The 15785-nt window shown below is 43.5% G+C and overlaps 1 protein-coding gene across 2 annotated transcripts in view; it reads left to right on the forward strand.

Moving 5' to 3' along the window:
* The first annotated feature begins 3861 nt into the window (after window positions 1-3861).
* Window positions 3862-15785, forward strand: part of MIA3 (MIA SH3 domain ER export factor 3) — a 52023-nt gene continuing 40099 nt past the window's right edge. Inside the window, exons 1-3 of one of the 2 annotated variants that reach the window (XM_075267087.1) lie at window positions 3862-4027; window positions 8786-8919; window positions 15257-15343. In XM_075267087.1, the coding sequence (XP_075123188.1) occupies window positions 3904-4027; window positions 8786-8919; window positions 15257-15343 (345 nt within the window). In that variant the 5' untranslated portion in view covers window positions 3862-3903. The remainder of the gene's footprint in view (window positions 4028-8785; window positions 8920-15256; window positions 15344-15785) is intronic. The other variant, XM_075267085.1, reaches the window with a different exon arrangement.

The following is a 15785-nucleotide window of genomic DNA, read 5'->3' on the forward strand; positions in this document are numbered from 1 at the left end:
ATGGGCAACAGTGGGATTTAGTTTTGCTCTATTTTTGAGAACAAGGATCGGTCGTATCTGCCGCTTCCTTCTCGGCGCCTCCCGTTATAGGCCAAAGTAACTGCAGTCTAAGAAATCCCATGTACAAATCACATCCACCATTAGAAATTTGGGAGGTTATTGCAACCTGCCCTTTAAGAGGTTTTACGCCTCCAAATTGTTTCAGTGACGTGTGGGGGTCTGACACCTGGACCCCGCACAGATCAGTGGTTACAGCAACCTCGAAGTGTCGGGAACTGCTATCAGACAGGGGGTGCGTACAGTATGGCGCCTATTCACGTAATAATAGCGGTGCCGCGGCCCCATCCGCTTCATAGCAGTGGTGGTTCCAGTGAACTGCAGCACCGCTTGCTGCCCATCTACTAGAAGCTTCTGGAGGCTGCCGCAACAGCTGATCAGTGCGGGGTCCTGGTGTCATACCATCACAGGTCACATACCGATGACCTATCCTATGGATAAAAACCATTTGGAGTGGGAAAACCCCTTTAATGGAGTCATTCGGTTTCACACACAAAAAAAAGGCCCAAAAGATATATATATATATATATATATATATATATATATATATATACACACACACACACTCACCGGCCACTTTATTAGGTACACCATGCTAGTAACGGGTTGGACCCCCTTTTGCCTTCAGAACTGCCTCAATTCTTCGTGGCATAGATTCAACAAGGTGCTGGAAGCATTCCTCAGAGATTTTGGTCCATATTGACATGATGGCATCACACAGTTGCCGCAGATTTGTCGGCTGCACATCCATGATGCGAATCTCCCGTTCCACCACATCCCAAAGATGCTCCTCTATTGGATTGAGATCTGGTGACTGTGGAGGCCATTGGAGTACAGTGAACTCATTGTCATGTTCAAGAAACCAGTCTGAGATGATTCCAGCTTTATGACATGGCATTGCATTATCCTGCTGAAAGTAGCCATCAGATGTTGGGTACATTGTGGTCATAAAGGGATGGACATGGTCAGCAACAATACTCAGGTAGGCTTTGGCGTTGCAACGATGCTCAATTGGTACCAAGGGGCCCAAAGAGTGCCAAGAAAATATTCCCCACACCATGACACCACCACCACCAGCCTGAACCGTTGATACAAGGCAGGATGGATCCATGCTTTCATGTTGTTGACGCCAAATTCTGACCCTACCATCCGAATGTCGCAGCAGAAATCGAGACTCATCAGACCAGGCAACGTTTTTCCAATCTTCAATTGTCCAATTTCGATGAGCTTGTGCAAATTGTAGCCTCAGTTTCCTGTTCTTAGCTGAAAGGAGTGGCACCCGGTGTGGTCTTCTGCTGCTGTAGCCCATCTGCCTCAAAGTTCGACGTACTGTGCGGCGTTCAGAGATGCTCTTCTGGCTACCTTGGTTGTAACGGGTGGCTATTTGAGTCACTGTTGCCTTTCTATCAGCTCGAACCAGTCTGGCCATTCTCCTCTGACCTCTGGCATCAACAACGCATTTCCGCCCACAGAACTGCCGCTCACTGGATGTTTTTTCTTTTTCGGACCATTCTCTGTAAACCCTAGAGATGGTTGTGCGTGAAAATCCCAGTAGATCAGCAGTTTCTGAAATACTCAGACCAGCCCTTCTGGCACCAACAACCATGCCACGTTCAAAGGCACTCAAATCACCTTTCTTCCCCATACTGATGCTCGGTTTGAACTGCAGGAGATTGCCTTGACCATGTCTACATGCCTAAATGCACTGAGTTGCCGCCATGTGATTGGCTGATTAGAAATTAAGTGTTAACGAGCAGTTGGACAGGTGTACCTAATAAAGTGGCCGGTGAGTGTATATATATATATATATATATATATATATATATATATATATATATATATATATTTATTTATTCATGACTCTCGACTTCTAACCCCCCGCCAATCCAGTACACACACAATATGGCGGTCTTCCCGGTCATGTGCCATACTCAGAGCATCATACTCAATAATAGGAGCCATGAAGCCAGTACTATGGCCAGTTTACTGCCGCAAATGATAGGAATCTTGATAAGCCAAGTGTCCCTGCCCTGCTCTGACAACTTTGTCACAATTGACGCCGGAGTCGGAAAATTGACAAAGCAGCGAATTAAAAATGTGTCACTTTAAGACCAGAAAACTGTCGCACTTACTTTAGTAATTGTTTGACCCCATTTGGAAGATGTCAGGGGATATAAGGAGTGGGCAGCGACATATTCTCCTCTGCCAACAGAGAACACACGTATGCTTGGCGAGCCCAGTGTGCATGTGTATAGGGGGTCAGATTAGGTTTGGTTGACAGCTATATACTCTATGGCCCATGTACATCATCATAATGTCAGTCACTGGGATCTGCGGACTGGAGGTGTCGGGGAGGGCCCGCACTGGGCAGACTGTATTTGGACATGCCCACTGCTTTGTTGTACAGGGAGATAAGCCGCCGCTGCTGGATAGGGCGGCCACTTATCTCTCTCCTATGGAAATATTCATCTGATCTATCCTTGTGCTGCAGTGCACGCATGTGTATGGGGAAAACAAGGGAGATACTCAATCCATGCAGAATGAAGTCAGCTGATAGGCTATGCTGTGTCTTTTAGTTCTACAGTAAGAGCCATCACTGTACATTAAGGTCCAGCATGCCGACACTCACAGTCAAGAAATGGCGCTGGCAAGACATGCTGGTTCTTATGGTTCTGCAACTCTCTCTCACCATAAAACTCTACATACTCAGCCTATAGCAATCTGATAGGGCATGCTGAGACCTCTAGTTCAGCAACATTAAATAATAGGTACCAACACATAGCACGTATAGAAACGATGCTAATGAGCATGCTGGGACTTGTAGTTCTACAGTATCTGCATTATCACTACATATAAACCCCCCAGCATGTCTTACCACTTACTCACCCCTGCTCTACTACAAATGATGGAGCATGCTGGGACTTCTGGTTCTACTACACCTGCAGCAAGGTATGCAGCCAATAGGAATGCTGGGAATTGTAGTTCTACAGCCCTTGCTCTATGATATGATTTATCACTGCACATACAGCTGACAGTTATAATCGTGTAATACTAATAGAGACCAGTAGGGCATGATGGCACTTGTAGTTCTACAAATAATAATAAATGCAGAACTGGTACAGGCTGCATGTCCTAGTACTGAGCATGCTGGGACTTGTAGTTCTGGACATCAGGCTCTTGCATACCCTTGCCATTTAGGGATGTAGCATTGCAAGAAATGTGACTTGCTGGGACTTCTGGTTCTTCACTAGCTGGCATTAGTTCCAATGATGCGCTAACACTCACCATAGTGAAAGCTACTGAGCATGCTGGGACCTGTAGTCCTGCAGTTGCATTTTCAATCTAGCATGTCCTAGCACTCACTGTAACACTGAACGCTACTGAGCATGCTGGGATTTGTAGTTCTGCTCCAGGTACAATTTGCATCTCACATGTCCTAGCACTCGCTGTACTGAAAGCTACTGAGCATGCTGAGCCTTGCAGTTCTGCACCAGCTGCACTCAGCATGTCCAAAACTGAGCATGCTGGGATTTGTAGTTTTGCACCAGCATATCCTAGCTCTGAGTTCTAGGCCTTGTAGTTCTGCACCAGCTACACTTATCTCCCATCATGTCTTAGCTCTCACTGTACTGTAAAGCTAGCGAGCATGCTGGGCCTTGTAGTCCTGCACCAGCTGCACTTAGCTCCAAGCATGCAGCTCCAGCTCTTCCCAGCTCCTGCCCCTCTCCTGCAGTCTCCTCCTCCAGCTCCTTGCCCTGCTGTCTCCTGCTGACGTGTCTGCCTGTGTCTGCTCATGCTCTCTCCTCCTTCCCCCCATGCACAGGACACTGCCACCCTGCTGCTGACATGGCTGCAGCCAGAGCCCACATCTACCTCCTGCTCCTGCTATGGCAGCCCCTCAGCAGCAGCAGCACAGCCCAGGACAGGAGGTTCTCCGAGAGCAAGCGCTGTGCGGACCCAGAATGTAGCAGTGAGTATGGATATCAGAGTGTGGGGAGGGGGTCACAGGGTCCTGAGGGGGTGGAGAGGGTCACATACACCCCCATGCCTCATCACCCCCTGATGGCGCTGTCCTGGGACTTGTTGTGCTGCACTTGTATCTGTTTATGACTGTAGATAACACTCCTGGCACACTTTAGATAACACTTGGACACCATGAACTCTTGTCGCGGTGTCATCGCCACAGATCACTCCAGTTATTTACTTTGGCCCCGACCAATCAAAGTTTTCCGCAGTTTTTATCATGATCGGAGCGGTTCTCCTTTAGGATTGGGGGGTTATAAATGGGTTAATATGTCTGATAAGTGGGTCATCCGTGACAATAATAAGATTCGCCATGGTCGCTATTATTGGGGTGTTGGGGATGGAAACAATCAGTATGCTGGTACTTGGTAGATTAATTCGATCCGAGCATTAGATGGAATTTACACGCATAACATGACTATAAGTTGTGACAGACAGCGAGTGCGGCCCCCACGGTCAGGAATATATTGTGATACGTTTTCCTATCCTTAAAATACATAAATCTCCAGATCATTTTTAGAGCTTGTTCGATATTGGCGTGACCCCGGCGCGGCTGAGGAGCTTCTAATTAGATTTAAAGGGGATTTCCCTGGTATTAAAGGGGTGTTCAGACATTAGGAAGGTATATTTTGCTAATAACAAACTTACTGCCAAATTCTCCTTTGTTCGCTGCCACGATGTGTAGTGATTGTGACAACCTGTGGTAGCGCCCACGGGGACATCACATGGACCTAGTGCCCATTTGTGGCCAACGCTGCGACATTCTGTGTTATGTTACCGTGCCCAACGCTGTGGCGCTACGAGACATCAAGTCTGACGGCAGCAGCAACTGACCGCCGTGGTCATGTGACTTCATTTCGCCATAATTGTTTTGTCTCCGGTTATTGACATACAAAATAATTATTTTGCCATATTGTCTTCCTATTACTCTTATACACCCCCCTTCCCCAAGATGGAGGAGGGGGTGTTCGGGGCAGTGGGGGAGGTAAGGGTGCTGCATTGTTCACACTTGTTGCTTCTTTGTCCTTGCAAGGAGTGAAAGTTCTGGAGTGACTTAGAGCGCTATCTCCGAGATCAGGAATGTCACGGCTTCACATGTCACGTATGGATTGTATGTACAGGGGTAACAGAGCTGTCAAAGTGCACTGAGAGGATAAGCCTTGTTTCCTTTACTTCAAGATGGCGGAGAGGCTGGTTAATGCAAGCCATGGGGTCATTGATCAGTATAGGGTTTAAAAAAATTCAGAAAGTTGTCCGTGTAGTAGATCGCTGCTACTGGTGCAAGTATCACTTAAGTTCTTTGCTCTACATGTCATTTGTCATCTGATGAAAGGGATATTTCGGGGGTTTAAAGGGGTTTTCCTATGACCGTGAACATAATAAAATTTTTAGAAAGTTAAGATTTTTTGTGAATATAAATAAGTGAAAATTTTGTAGAGTTTTAAAGACTTTCTCTAATCATCTTAGTGATGGTATCTATTGTCTTAATCAGTTGCCAAAGGATCCAACTATGATTACAAGAACTTTCTATACTCTGGACCCCAGCTATGATGTCCTTATTATGGACGGGTCCTACGTGTATGAGAAGATAACACGACCACAATAAGGACATCATGGCTGGTTATCAGGAGGACACTACATGTATGAGAAGATAACCTGACCACAATAAGGACATCATGACTGGTTATCAGGAGGGACACTACATGTATGAGAAGACATCCAGGCCACAATAAGGACATCATGGCTGGTTATCAGGAGGACACTACATGTATGAGAAGATAACCTGACCACAGTAAGTAATGGGGACCATCCAATCCACAATGTATAAATATGGAAAGAAAGATATCAGATCCGCGCTTACCCTCACACCAGTATTTTATTCAGCCTTAAAAGTACACAACGCGTTTCGGGATTAGAGCCATCCCTTTCTCAAGTGTCCGTTTCGTTTCGGACACTTGAGAAAGGGATGGCTCTAATCCCGAAACGCGTTGTGTACTTTTAAGGCTGAATAAAATACTGGTGTGAGGGTAAGCGCGGATCTGATATCTTTCTTTCCATATTTATACATTGTGGATTGGATGGTCCCCATTACTTGACTTTGTGACGTGTCAGCACGTTGATCCTTGCTGCTGTATATCCCTATTATTATTAGGTGCAATTTGACCTTCACCTAAAAGGTGATTATTTTACTAGCTCCTTTGTTTTGTGTGGAACTATTTGCAAAGGATAATGCGCTAGGTGTTGCGCGGTACTGTCTTTTATTATTTTTTTTCACTGACCACAATAAGGACATCATGGCTCTGACAAGTCCCAGACCATACAAAGTTCCTTCATTCATGGTCATATCCATTGGGAACTGATCAGGACACCACTAAGATGGTTAGAGAAAATCATTAAAACGCTGCAAAACTTTAAATTTCTTTATATTTTAGAAAATGATTAACTATTAATTGTCTATAACTATAAATATGGTTATGTTTGTGGAAAACCTCTTTAATGTTGTTGCCGCATCCTTAGGCTAGGCCATGAGTACTTGAGCGGCGGTGGTCTGACCGCCGGGAATCCCATCATTCACATATTAAAGACCTAAACAGCTGACCGACCATAGACACCGTCTCAGGCTTACTTCACAAGTGCGCTGGAGTCTTCACAATGTCCACCTGAAATTGGTGGAGGAAATAGTCCTGCACGGTGGACTAATTCCTCTACCAGTTTCAGTTTTAAAACGATGGCCACCCGACTGACTCTATAGTAGTCAATAGGGTTTGTCGTATTCTGTATGGAACCGACATTATAGCCGTCTCCATTGTTCTGGTCCTCTGACGGACTAGAACAACGCATAGGCTAACGCTATAGTCAACCCACCGTCATGAGCCTATAGAAGATTATGGGCCCATAAAACCATGAGTTTTGGTCCTAGGGACACGGGTTCAGAGTTCGTATAATAAGGCACAGAGGATACAGTGGCTCCATCAGGTGCCATATATACGAAGATAATCCCGTAGCTGTATATGTAAAACTTATGGCCAGATATTTGGGTGGTTCTTGATTTTGGACTTCCCATATACAGTATACTTGTTTATGCGCTTGTATATTATACTGTATCCTATTAATATTATAAATGTGAAAGTTTGTGAGTTTGGATGTTTGTGGGTTTGTGTGTTCGGATGTTTGTTAGTCAATCACGCAAAACCCGCTCGACCGATTTGGCTGAAATTTTCCACAAACATAGTTAATACACCCCATTGCGCAATAGGCTACTTTTCGTCACAATAGCGCACATACGTTTTTCCCAGGACCCCCACAAACCCCAAACTCACATCACCATCTCTGCAATCTCACACACTTTGGACCATAGCAAGCCACAAAATTCATATTGCCCTCTACAGCCTCGCCCCTAACCCCACACAATCTCATATACAGATACTTTACCACTTTGCCCCTCACTTTAACGATACTCCAGGAGGTTCTCTTTAACGCTCCGGAGCAGCCATGTTTGCCGACCCCCACCGCTCTGACAATCTGCGACACCGCCCACCCATGTCAATACTCCTAGGCGGTCTAATAAATGCAAAAAAAAAAGTTTAAAAAAAGTAAAAAAAATATTAAAAACAAAAAAAAAAGGATTAAAAATTCAAATCACCCCCCTTTCCCTAGAACACATATAAAAGTAGTTAAAAACTGTGAAACACATACATGTTAGGTATCCCCACGTCCAAAATCGCCCGCTCTACAAAGCTATACAAATATTTTTCCTGTTCGGTAAACGCCGTAACGGGAAAAATGGTCAAAAGTGCCAAACCGCCGTTTTTTCACTGTTTTGATTCTGATAAAAATTTGAATAAAAAGTGATCAAAGCAATAACATTTCCCGAAAATGGTAGAACTACAAAGTACACCCGGTCACGCAAAAAAAAGACGCCCTATACGTCCCCGTACACGCACGTATAAAAAAGTTACGATTGTCGGAATATGGCGACTTTTCAAAAAAAAAATTTTTTAACAGTTTTGGATTTGTTTTTAAGGGGTCAAAATGTAACTAAAACCATATAAATTTGGTATCACCGGAATCGTAACGAAACACAGAATACAGGGGACATGTCATTTTGGTTGCACAGTGAACGCCGTAAAACCAAAGCCCGTAAGAAAGTCGCAGAAATGCATTTTTTCTTGAAATCCACCCCATTCTGAATTTTTTCCCTGCTTCCCAGTACAGTATATAGAATAATTAATGGTGGCATCATGAAGAAAAATTTGTCCCGCAAAAATTAACACCTCATATGGCTCTGGGAGCGGAGAAATAAAAAAGTTATGGGGTTTAGAAGGAGGGGAGTCAAAAACGAAAATCAAAAAATGCCATTGGCGGGAAAGGGTTAACTTCAAATACCTCTGTCCCAAAGTCACTATGTAAATTTTCTCACAACACCGTATATATAGCAGCTCTAATACAAAGTAACTTCAACACAAAAGTCTCACGTATTCTCTGAATTACAGCAAAAACAAGATACAAAGTTACATTTCATATCCCAGACCTTATACACAGTACGAAAACCTTACCCGCGCCTGTATATACCCACTTCTACAATCACCGCAGACGAAGTCTCGGGTACCAGCTAGTAGTATATAAAGAGGTATATAGTGTGTACGTGTATCATGATATATCTTATATTACTAGTAAATCACGTTTCTATTCTTTTTCTCCACAGAATTGATGTGCCGGGGTAAAGCCATAGAAGATTTCACGGGGCCGGACTGTCGCTTTGTGAATTTTAAAAAGGATGAAGTAATATATGTTTACCACAAGTTAACGGGGAGGTCGACATATCTTTGGGCAGGAAGTGTAAGTAAATCTGTTATTTCACCAGGGTTGTTTTTTTGGCTTATTACTGTTTTCTATGGAAAAGAGGCCTAGTTAGAAGATGAAGCCTGGGCTTTGTGTCTAGTGGTAGAGACGTGATTGATTTGTCTTCCTTGCTGAGTCCTTGGCTGAGGATGAACCGAATGTGGCCAAGGAGAGGTGGGAGGGTTACTAAGGAATTGATGGCGGTTTTATGACCTAGTTACATAAGATAATGGTGCTCCATATTTATGAAGACAAGTAATAGCTGATGTGCCAACTTCCCCGAAATCTACAAGGGAGTCTTGAAAAAAAGAGAAGAGACTAAATATTCATCTCTTCACACTCCTGACTCCATCACAGACCAAATCCTGACATGGGAGTTGCAGTTGTCAGGTCCTTGAGGCAGATTTAGAAAGACTGATATTATTAACATTATCATAGTCCCATGGCCGCCATATAGGACGAGACGCACGCCTTGTCATAAATGAGGTGCACCCTCGGGCCGAGTCGTGCGCCTGGCGGGCAATAACGCTAGCTCATAGCTGGCATAGATTTCTGTCATACATGATAACATATCTGGCAGGGCCGATGGCCTTGTCCCCTGTATGCCCTCCCCATTCCTCCTCGTTGGGAAATTGTTGAGGGGGGAACAAAAAAAAATTGCAAATTTTTGGCTTAAAACCCTGATTTACACAAAAATATTGGTATAATAAATCTGTCCCATTGTCTGTGATGGAGCGAGGAGTCTGGGGTCTGTATTCATCTGTGGATTATTTTCAGGGGTCTGCATTTATTTCATGGGCCTGCATTAGTTTAAGGAATCTGTCTTCATTCAGAGTATTCGTTCTGTATTCTGATTCTGTATTTATGTGGTGTAACATCTTTATTTTAGAGGACTGTCGCCTGTTTTTATTTGGAGGGGGGTCTTTTCTGGTATATGTGTTTGTTTAGGGTGTCTGCATTTGTTAAATGGGGGCCTTATCAGCCTAGATCTGTGATCGTTGACAGCATTTGGTTTGCAGGTTTGGTCTGTTATCTGCTTTTATTTAGAGGGTCTGGGGTCTGAATTTATGTGTTGGGGTCAGTATGAGTTTAAGGAGTCTACTCTGGGGTCTGTATTTTTTTAGGTGATCTGGTTTGTGGTCGGTATTTACATAGAGGGTCAGGCCTACATTGAGTTACAGGGTCTTTGTTTGTTTAGGTATCTGATCTGTTTTCATTTAGGGAGATTGTATTTATTCTTAGGGCTCAGAATGAGTTTAGGGGTCTCCATTTATGTAGGTGATCTGGTTTACAGTCTGCATTTATTTAGGGGGTCTGTATTAGTTTAGGGGGTCTGATTGGGCATCTGTGTATATTTAGGGGACTTGATGTGACTTCGCAACATTTGTCGCATTCATTACATTGCAGTCATTCAATGCTCTTAGAAGACCTTGGGGCTCGCAGGCAGCTATAGAAGCTTTTCCTAGAAAAGACTCTGCGGGGGTTGATTGTCTTGAATGTACCTGAAGGAGGATATTGAATTCATACAGAGAACGGACGCATTTAGAAACATTGGCGTAGTGCAGTACAATGGTGTGATCCGTGGCAGTCAGTTCTTATAGCTATAGCCATTTTGCATGTGGGATGTTATCAATTATTTACAGATATACCCGGCATACTGGCCCCCGTGCGGGTAAAAGGTCATTAGATATATCGGGGCAGGCACACGCCTTTTAACTGACCCCAGGAAGGGGGCAACACATCACAATGTTGGCATCTATTAAAATGGACGTTTAGGTGCAATATTTGTGCCAAGAAGCTTTTGTTTGCAAAGCATTTGGAGCGTCACAGCTGCCCTTTACTTTGAGGATTGGGCACAGAGATGTGTATGACTCACCTGGGACATAACCGCCGCCCAGGGATCTCATATAGGATAATACTGTGCCTCATACTTGTAGAAATCCCCAAAAATTCAGGACCATCTGAATATTTTTTGGGTTGGATGTTTTACTTTGCATAAAGTATAGCTTAACTGAACAGGAGCTTTGCAGGTTTGACCACTAAATCATGTTTGATATAAACTTTTACAAATTTTTGGAGGTGCTTTTTACAAAAAAAAAAAAAAAATTCTATATTTTGAATTGTTGCAGTTTTTACATTGCTGACAGTAGGAAAGATGGGCTGACCTTTCCTGGTTTTGGCAGTTCACTTCTAAGCTTTGCTGCATAGATCGGGTCAGACTTTGCAGAGTCTTTTAGCTGTCATTAGAGGGCAGGTGAGTTAGTGGCAGCTCTGTTCTACCAGAAGCTTAGATAAAGGAAAGCTAATACAATCCACACGGATAAGGCTCTGTATGTAGCTTGCCTGTCACTTCTGGTCTCTGTGGGCAGGGGCTGTACGCCATCACTTTCTGGAAACTGTACTAGTCTCTGTCAGTTGACTTCCATTGAGTTTACTGCCATAAAGCGCTCATACCCTGCTACACTGTCAGTGCCGACAATGAAGGAAGGACATGTGTGTTTCCAATATGGCCGTTCACAGAGAAATTATTTTTTTTAAAAAATCATTAAGAAACTTAAGAACAAAATAGAACCCATACTTGCCAATTTCATCCAGCTTTATGTCCTGCGTGGTCACCTTGGTCCTTCTTGCCTAACTCTGTTTACCTGGCTTCAGTGAAGAAGTGCTGTATACTCCTAGTCATCCCTATGGCCCGTGGTGTGGGGTATACAGTGCCTAGTAAATATAGCCTGGCAGGGAGGACTAGGAAGCCCCATGGTATAAAATTGTTAAGTCCAAGAGACCCTCACGCTCGGTTTAACGAAGGTGGAACTGCCACCAATGAGACACTTGTCACCTATCCTTGGCACAGCATCTTTAACTCTACTTTTGGGTAATCATTAACATGGAATTTTTCTTGGATCCACCCCTGACTGTCGGGCACCTGTAACGCTCTATAGGGAAAAATTTGGAAAGAGTCCGATGCCCACCGATTAAGAGTCAGTACTGTGGAGACTGAGTTGGGGTGAGTTTTTTTTTTTTTTTTTTTTTTTTTTTACTGTAGATTGTGAGCCCATATAGGGATCGGATCACAATGTACATTTTTCCTATCAGTATGTCTTTGGAGTACGGGAGGAAATCCACACAAACACGGGCAGAACATACAAACTCCTTGCAGATGTTGTTCCTGGCAGGATTCGAACCCAGGACTCCAGTGCTGCAAGGCTGCAGTGCAAACCACTGAGCCACCCTGTTGCCCTAGTTGGGGTAAGTTTTGGGTATAGTTTTGGAAAAAAGTTATAGACTCCGACTTCAATATAAAACTTTCTCTATTATATTATACAATTACTGATATTGTATAATGTATCGTTTAATTCAATCACTAGATTTTTAATGAATTAGAGGATCTTTATTGATTCCGTCCATGGCTGTCACCATTTATGTAGAAATCGCTTTGGCCTTCTCACTCCACAGCCCTGGCCGAAACTATATATCCCTTTATAGAGACTTGTATTCACATTCGCCTTCTGAGATCCCGTTGATGTTAGTTGTTATTCTTCCCATTGTGAGAACCGTCCATGTGTCGGGTCTCGATAATACGAAGGTCACTGGTGTTGTATAAGGCGGCGATCATACCGGCGGTGTACGGTGCGGCACGCTATTATTAGTGAGTGATATAATGTGAGGGTTTGTGGCGGGCAGAGCCGGTTTCCTGTCTGATCAGAAGACTTTACGATGTACTTTGAAGGTTCTCCAGAGAGGGTTATATTTAGCACTGGCATCTCCTGGTAGGTTGGTACAGTGTCCTACATGGCAGCATTTATATTGTTTACTAAGCTGTCAGATATCCATGGGTACAAACCAGTGTCAGGGCAGAGAGGTTTTGGGCAACAAATTAAAAATTCCTTTTTTCCGGAATCGGAGGTGTCGCTTTACCAAATATTCTGGATTATAAAATATTTTTTTTAAAACCTGTGTAAGTTTTCCTGCCTAAGTTTTTCTTTCTCCTGCTAAAATTCTACATTGGGCTCAGTTTATATCCGGTTTGGGGCATGTAGTTAATGTACATGTAGTGCTGAACATAGGCGGTAGACATGCTGTATATATACTATGTTATATATCTGCCAATGTGAGGAATACCATATATCATGAAAGTTAGGGTTCGTTGACACGGGGCAAGAGGGGGCGGATTTTGACGCCGAATCCACCTCAAAATCCGCCCCCTCACAATAGAGGTCTATGGAGACCGCTAGTGTCCTTTTTTCCGTGAGCGGTTTGTTCCCGCTCACGGAAAAAAGAAGCGAGCTGCCCTTTCTTCAGGCGGATTCCGCAGCTGATTCAGCCCCAGCGTCCGCCTTGAGACAGCACCCTCCAGACTAGGCCCATTCATTTGGGCCTACTCCGAAGTAGGAAGCCGCTACAGTCACGGCAGGCGCATTTTGGTCCTATTCTGATCCGGCTTCCTGCATCAAAATCGGGACCAAAATCGACTCCCTCTTGCCCTGTGTGAATGGGGTCTAAGAGACACACTTAGTATATCTTTGGCTGTAAAAAGTGTTGTCCTGGGTTTTCTGGAACTACGATGTTGATTTGTCTACTTAGGATAGGTCATTATTATCAGATTGTTGAGGATCAGATTTCTGGCACCCTTGCAGATCAGCTAATTGAAGATACTGAAATACTCATGCGAGTGTCGCATCCTGGTGTAAATGATCATAAATCTGGTGGGACAGAATGGAGTCTTATAATCATTGGTTGTGACTTCATCGCTCTAGTTAGACTTGGTGACATACACAATACACAAAATAATCTACATATACAAATATGGCAAATAGAGAAATCAAAAGGACTTTCCCAAAAAGTAGTTTTCTAATCTCTATTAAGCCCCACCGCTGGGACCAGCTTTGACATAAAACATTTTTTAGGTCAAGAAATAAACATTGTGGTAAGAAGTCATTGCAGTGTTTGTTGAGCTGATCCCGGTGATGTCCATGGACTGTTTGTGAAGGCTTAATTCAGAAATCTATGAGAACCATTATTACCTCGGCAGCCGATGCTGAAAATGGCAAAAATGACTCACAAAGTGATTTGCGTGAGCCTATGATGTGCGGTGATTTTCCATGATAAATTACAGGCACTGAGCTTGTTCTACGTCTTCTACTATGGCAGTCATAGCAGGGCTTTGCAGGCCACAAAAACAGGGAATTTACCTCCTAAATTTTTAGACAAAGGTGCTCATGGTCTAGTGGAAACGCTGCCGCCGGTCAGTCCATAGTCTAGTGGAAACAGTGTTTGAAATTTATTGAAATGCCCACATGACTAATCAACGCAACCATAAAGGCCACTCTTTGTACTGATGCTGATGATAATAATACATTTTATTTATATAGCGCCAACATAGTCCGCAGCACTGTACAATTTGTAGGGTTCAAATACAGACAGAAAGATACATTACAAAGCAAGTCATTTCACACAATGGGACTGAGGGCTCTGCTCACAAGAGCTTACAATCTATGAGGTAGAGGGGGTGACACAAGAGGTAGCAGGGGCGGCATTACTTATACAGAGGTCAGACAATGTTGTAATAGAGGTGACTGTCATTACACAAACAAAACTTTATGAGCCGTCACCAGTCGTGTCCTTTAACATGTGGATGGAGCTTGGACGTATAAAGTTAGCCTGAAACAGCATCATATCATGTGGGGTAATGTGGGAGCGGGGACAGAGGAGGGTTAATGTTAGGGATTCTAATCACAGTACGGAAGGGTTTACATTAGACATTGTGATAGGCCTGTCTGATAAGATGTGTCTTTAGTTTGCACTTAAATCTGTAGAAATTGGGAGTTAATCTGATTGTCCGGGGTAGAGCATTCCAGAGAAGTGGTGCAACTTGGGAGAAGTCTTGTATACGAGCGTGGGAGGTTCTAATAATAGAGGATGTAAGTGTTAGGTCATTGAGTGAGCGGAGACCACGGGTTGGGTGGTAGACAGAGATGAGGGAGGAAGTGTATGGAGGTGCAGCATTATGGAGAGCCTTATAAGGCCTTTTGAACTGTTAATTAGTTTACTTGTGTGTACTAATTACCATCTACTCTCCCACCAAACATTCTATTCCTAGGTGTCCCCTTTTTTGTATAAATATGCTTCCTTCATTTGTGTTTAAACCATGCCTGACGAAGGGGCCTAAGCAGCCTCGAAAGCTTGCAATCTGTCATCGTTTTAGTTAGCCATTAAAAAAGGTATCAACTACTGAAGACTCTTCATTTTTATATTTCATATCCACTGGCTAACATGGTACCAAGATATATTTTTCTGTAATATAGTCAGTACTTTACCGTTCTCTTCTGTTTTCCAGGTGGGCACTTTCTTTGGATATTTCCCAAAGGACCTTGTAGACATTAAACAAGTTTACACAAGCGATGAGCTGGAGCTGCCGACAGATGTAAGTACACTGTATTCTGTTATACCTGGTGCAGGGCCCTGGGGGGGGGGGCTCAGGACATAGGGATTCTCCAAAGAGATGTTCTTTCTGTTCTAAATTTTCTTGCAATTTTGCCGCAAGTTGCACCTGAAGCCACGCCCCTTTCCTGTTAAACCTCCCCCCTTTTGTTGATTAGTAAATCTGCTGAATTGTCTTATTTTTTTTGTGTGTTCCTTTATCTCTATTACTATTGTCCACATTAAAACCCTCACATTATATTAAAGTCAAACATACGGTAATATATAAAATTTTTTAATAGGAAAACAGAACTTCAACCACTAATAGAGAGCACCGAATCCCCTACACAGACCTAGCTAGTGGTTTTCTAAGTGTTAGCTATTGATGACCTATCCTTAGGGGCTAAGCTGCAATACCAAGCACAGCCACCGGACAATGTATGGCG

The sequence above is a fragment of the Leptodactylus fuscus genome, chromosome 3 (genome assembly GCF_031893055.1).
Source record: "Leptodactylus fuscus isolate aLepFus1 chromosome 3, aLepFus1.hap2, whole genome shotgun sequence".
In the NCBI taxonomy this organism is placed as follows: Eukaryota; Metazoa; Chordata; class Amphibia; order Anura; family Leptodactylidae; genus Leptodactylus; species Leptodactylus fuscus.